Source organism: Urtica dioica, chromosome 4 (assembly GCF_054948205.1).
Source record: "Urtica dioica subsp. dioica isolate 48M chromosome 4, U.dioica_male_clone48M_v1_H2, whole genome shotgun sequence".
NCBI classification, from domain to species: domain Eukaryota; kingdom Viridiplantae; phylum Streptophyta; class Magnoliopsida; order Rosales; family Urticaceae; genus Urtica; species Urtica dioica.
Genome location: NC_142759.1, coordinates 48,511,698 through 48,517,697, shown reverse-complemented (window position 1 = coordinate 48,517,697; position 6,000 = coordinate 48,511,698). Strand labels below are relative to the sequence as shown.

General features: G+C 42.5%; 1 protein-coding gene across 1 annotated transcript; it reads left to right on the top strand.

Annotated features, from left to right (window-relative positions):
• Positions 1-363: 363 nt before the first annotated feature.
• Positions 364-1,190, top strand: LOC149401766 (uncharacterized). The gene is made up of 2 exons (XM_089610882.1): positions 364-718; positions 901-1,190. The coding sequence occupies exons 1-2, from the start codon at positions 364-366 to the stop codon at positions 1,188-1,190; spliced, it is 645 nt and encodes a 214-aa protein (XP_089467008.1).
• The last annotated feature ends 4,810 nt before the right edge of the window (positions 1,191-6,000 follow it).

Below are 6,000 nucleotides of genomic sequence, written 5' to 3'. Positions count from 1 at the left end.
AAAATTGCGAAACGCAAGCTCGTACTACGAAGTGCAAGATTTTACATTATAAGCGGAAGTTTGTTCAAAAAGAAGCTTCGCAAGACCATACCTCGGATGCGTCGGATTGGCCGAGTCTAAACGAATCCTTGAAGATGTACACGAGGGGGAATGCGGAAACCATGCGGGTGGAATAGCACTCGCTATAAAAATAAAACGACATGCCTATTTCTGGCCCACAATGATAGCTGATTCGAGGCACATTCGTGTCATTGTGACCGGTACCAACGACACGCCCCTAACATAAAATGACCCGCAGAAGAGCTGTCCTCCATTTCGGCTCCATACCCATTCATGAAGTGGTCTATGGACATTGTGGGACCAATGCAAGTCGCCCTAGGCGAACTAAGATTCTTCTTAATCTTGACAGATTATTTTTCCAAATGGGTGGAAGCATGCGCCTTCGTCTTAGTAAAAGACGTTGACGTGGATGCCCTCATCTGGCAAAACATAATTTGTCGGCATGGGACGCCTCACGAAATCGTGGCGGACAACGGCTCACAATTTATATCTAAAGGACTAAGGAAATTTTGCTACAACAACAATGTTGAACTGAGGATGTCAACACCACAGTATCCTCAGGGAAACGGACATGCTGAAGTAGCAAACAAGACCATCGTGAACTCCATCAAGAAAAGACTGACGGCTAAGAAGGGACGATGGGCGAAGGAGCTACCAGGCGTGCTCTAGGCCCATAGGACTAGCCCATAGAGGCCGACCGGGGAAACCCATTTTTCCTAACACATGGAGTCGAGTCAGTCATCCCAATCAAACACCAAGTGCAGACTCTTAGAGTGATGCACGCCCATGAAGATTAACTAAAGAATGAGTAGTCACTATGTGACGCATTGGATTTCATAGATGAAAAACGGGAGCTAGCGTTAACACGACTATCCCAATACAAACAGTCTATTGCTGGGTTCTATAACAAGAACGTCAATCCAAGAAAGTTCGAGGTAGAAGACCTAGTTCTCCGAAAAATATTCCAAAACACTGCCGAGGCAAACGCCAAAAAACTTGGTGCAAACTGGGAAGACCCCTGTAGGGTCACCAAAGTAGCAAACCCTGGGGTCTATGAACTCGAAACGCTCAATGGAGTCCCCGTTTTGAGATCATGGAACATGATAAACTTAAAAAAGCACTACTGCTAACCCAGTAAGAATTGAACTACGTCAGACTTGATCCCTACATAAGGGTACGTGGGCAGCCTTTCTTTATAAAGGCTTCCCCAACCTCTTATAAATTCTAACCCTCCTTTTGACGAGTAAAACGGCAAAAGGAAATAAATAAATAAATAATCGGAGCTCCGGAGCTCGCACCTCGGCCAACAGTCCCGACCTCGGACTAAGCCAGCAGTGCAAATACCTCACGACGCCTGTGGTAAGATTCGACATCTCACAGCGTCATTTCTTTAAAACACCTGAATTAGAGGCCGCATTCAGACAAGTTCCACCTCGCCCAATAGTCTTAAGGGAAACTTTTTAGATCTCTTACGATCTAAAAGACTTAGCAAAATCTTGAAAAAATTCATTTGTTTACTTCGGCTTTAAATCTTAAAGGAAACATTTCTGATCACCGGTGATCCGAAAGACTTTACAGATTTTGAACAAACAATTAAGCCATTATAAGACATCGGCCTAAGGGAAACAGTTTAGATCCCCGACGATCTAAAAGATTTAGCGAATTCGTTAAAAATGCTCATACGACTTCGGCATAAAATCTTAAGTGAAACATTTTGGATCAGTCCTCGGTGATCTAAAAGACTTAACTGATTTTGCAAGTCTCAATTATTTAAAATTTCAACAAAATAATACTAAGTGAAAATTCTCAGACCGGTTGGACGACCTAAGTGACTTAGACAAGATATATAAACATTCATGCATTCATAGAAGAATTGGGCGAGCTAAAAGACTTTGCAAAAATTTAGAAATTAATTGCATAAAATAATAATAATAATCCAAATAAAATAGGGGTACCGATGCCCCCTATAATTATCTCAAAAGAAATAAAAACTTCGCCCAAAAACAAACGGGCCCTAAAGACAAATAATAATAATAACTTCGAAGCAAAACAAAAAAAAATGATGGACTCCTTGCTGGCGAACGAAGAAGGGCTCAGGCTTGAATGCCGCTCCGGAGTATGAGTGAATGCCGCCACGTCTTCGTTCCCCTCCGGGATCGAGTTGAGAACCTCGTCAGTACGATCGAGCATCAAACCATGCTCATCGATGACTGTGGCCTCTACTTCGGTCACGAGGGCGTCGGCAGGAGATCGGTCCGAATACAGAGTGAAGGGGATGTCCTCAACCTCGGGAACGGCGATGACCGCGTAATCGGCCTCATACTGGGCGATATCATCCTCGGTGTCTTTCATTTCGCCAACCCAGTCTGAGATCTCGCCCTTCATGGCCTCCGAGATCAGTTCCTTGTTGCCCTGACACTGTTCGAGATTTTTCAAGACAAGGACAGCCTCGTCCGTCTTCTCCATTTGCACCCGATAATTAAGTATCTGCTCCCGATATTTCAGCGAAGTTGCCTTCTTCGCCGCGTGAACAGCCCAGTCCTGATCCGCCTTTGCCGCCCTCTTCGTCCGGGCGAGCTCCTCCAGAGCATCTTTCAGCTCTTTGTCCCGAGCCGCCAGATCGACCGCCAGCTTCTCCTTCTCGCTTTGGAGGCCATCAGAACGAGCTGTTCACCCCTTAATCTTCTTCTCTTTATCATCGAGGTAAATGGATAAGAATTTAACTTTGCCGACGAGGCGTTCAATCTTATAGTTCTACCCCTCCAAGAGAGCGTCCTTGGCGAAGAGGTCGTCTTGAAAGATGACAAACTTGTCGTTCATCTCCTTGAGGGACTCCGTCCCTTGCTGAACCTCGGCCAGTTGATCCCGCTCGGCCTTAGCATCATGGATGCGTTTCTCATAACGAAACACACCCCGGTTCCGCTGGGTAGAAAGCTGAAACACAATGAAATTCTTATCAGCTCGGCTACTAGATAATTCAAAAGCTTAAAATTTCACCAAGTAAAATAGATCGATTACTTAACAATAATATACGAAAAAGATACTTACCTCGGTGATGGCCGAAGCCATCATCCTTTACCATTCCGCCTCGGTGAGCTCGGGTACCTTAGGGTGGCCCATGTCTGGGCATTTCAGCTGACGGAGGAACCCCGCCGAAGAATAAATATCGTCACATGCACAGCATGTGATCCTGCGCGTAGTGGAAGTTGACGATATTCTTCTTCTTCCGGGATGCAGACGGGGCGGAGTCAGCTCGGCCCCCAGAACTCGACTTCGAGGAGGCCCTGCTTCCTTCAGCAGCCGCCTTGCCCTTGTCAGTACGAGCCATTACGCCCGCGGCACGAGCCATTACGGCCGCGGGGGCTTCAAGGTTGGGCTTCTCTTCGTCCCTTCCGACGGGATCCAGGCTCATTGACAGTGAAGTAAAAATATCGCCTTCTCTAGTATTTGTCTTTCGAAGGAAGGCCCGAGATCACTCCCTTGCTTGCGGCCTTCGAAAGATAGAAACACTTCGGATCGTGTTTCGAGTTCGCCTTGACAACACAAAGACGGACTAAATCCATCAATGTGAGTTCGACATTTTGTTCGTGGGCCATAAGTATTAGACCCAGCACCATTCTGACGAAGTTCAGACACATCTGAGGTAGGGTCAACCCGAGTGCCTCGACGAAGTCGAACAAAAGAGGATGAATAGGAAATCTTAGCCCGCACTTCTCTAACCAAATATCGTATATACAACAGAAGCCATCTACGATGGTGTCAGCAGTGGCTCCGGGAGGGGGAAGAAGGGTTTTGATTTCCTAAGATTTTTTGTATTCATCACGAATCCCCCTTAAATCAATAGAGGTTACGGCCGAAGGTAAAAGGATGTCTTCGTTTCCTAAGGGTTGAGACCACGACGGACGAACTCCTGACTCCGACATCTAATCCTAAAGTTTTAAAAGACGAAGTGTTTACAGGTATGAACTTGTGTGTGTTCGCTAGTCGAACTGAGAGCGAAAAATAGCTGAAGTCTAAACAAATTCAAAGAACTTAGAGAGAGAACTCGAGTTCGAAGTAGATGAGAAAAAAAAAGTTACCTTTTTATTAGCAAATGACGAGAATATAAATGAAAGGAAGTGACTCTTTGGCGCGCTTAATTATACACTTTTTGTGTTTAACCGAATTCCGCAAATATCTAATGATTTCGAATAAAATCAGATCGAATCGAAAATATTCTCTTGATATCCTCAAAGATATCAACAGACGCTCGCGAATCTTTGACTCCGACTTCTGAAATACAATCATGTCACACCACGTGTTAAGAAACGCGTCTCCACGTGATGCCACGTGTCAAAAAAATATTTAATTTCCCTCCTTAAATTTGAGGTAGTTTGAATTCTCCGCGGTAAATATTTTCAAAATATTTGGAATATTTTGGAAATATTTGGGGGCTAATTGTGAGGGTATAAAATTTTTTAAAACATATTTATTATTTATTGGGCCTTGGTTCGGCCAAAGCCTAATAAATGATTCAGCCCAGCTCTGAGCAAGAAGCCCAAGCCCAGGTCGCCGAAGAGAACAGATCGCCCGCATTGAACCAGTCAAGTGGCGAAGTCGTGGTCAAGCTGAAACCTCACCGAGAAGACAGGATCTGAGAATTGACCAACCTCCGACGTCGCGAGGACGAGCTAATTAATACGTGTCCAAGAGATGATCCCTTCTTTACCTATAAATAAAGAGTGTTGTATTCATTTTCACGCACGTACAAGCTTCGATTCAATCTTTAATATCTATATTCGAATTCTGTACTCTTTGTTGAGTTCGCCCTCTTGACCTCGACACTTCGCCCAACAGTAAACGTTTATTATTAATGAAGCTTATTCCTTCTATATTTCGTATTAATATTTCTCTTTAATTAAATTGGGATTTCATTTCTGTTTCTTATACGAAGTCTTCTGAGACCTATTATTAAATAAAACAAATATATTGTATAAATATTTGTGATTGTTGACGATCCCGAAATCAGCATCAAAAAATATCTTATTTCCTTATTTAATGGAAATAGAATATCTCAACCATTATTATTCTCTCTCTTATTTAATTAGTTACCTGATTTCTTTTCCACAAATCTATCAACTAATTAAAGAGAGAATATTGCGTATTTTCTACGCAAAGTAGGTGCCCATGTTGACAGGTACTGGGCCAAGAAATTTTGAATTTTACAGTGTCCATAAGACCCACCTTAAAATTCAATTAATTATTTACTTGATCCAACAATAAATAATTAATTCCACAATAAATATTTAATTCGAAAAATAGATAAATTTCTGAATGAATGCCGCAATTTACAGTTGTAAGATTGTAATAATGATATTCATTATTACCAGAGAGTTCTTATTCAGCTTTATTGAAGCCAAATCGGGGACTATGGATCTAGTAATAGAAGCTTTACAAATCCGATGAAAAAGACGAAAAAATCTTTTCTCTTTTTCCATCGATTCGTCTAATCTTGGTCAAATACTCCACCATGTAAGCCAAGACTGAACCCTCCTTTATACTAGAATTATATTTACTCATCGTGACGAGTGTCCACTGATCTAGTCAGTTCGTGATCAAGATCCTCCATATTCAACCCGTATCGAGAAAGGTCAATTATTTCTTTATACATTTCTTGATACATATATACCCTAAGCACCGTTGCTTCCCCAGCGAAAGATTTTGCCAACATTACTCACTTCGAAAGTGCTAGCAATCTATCGATTCTAGAATCAACCCTTAGGTAAGTGAACATTAACCTTCTTTCAGGAAAAGTGGATTTTGTATCTGTCAACCATTTTCTTCTCAGATCATATTATGAATTCCCAAGATATAAGTTTAATCAGCGTCTCAGTAGCCTTTAACGAAATGAGTCAAAGAACCCGGCGATATGAACTAGAAGTCATGATCACTTCAGGATTT

Bases quoted from the DNA above. Each gene is read 5' to 3' on its own strand.
- LOC149401766 (XM_089610882.1), top strand. From the start codon at position 364: ATGCAAGTCGCCCTAGGCGAACTAAGATTCTTCTTAATCTTGACAGAT. The intron at 719-900 runs GCGTGCTCTAGG...TGGATTTCATAG, and splicing joins ATGGGCGAAGGAGCTACCAG to ATGAAAAACGGGAGCTAGCG.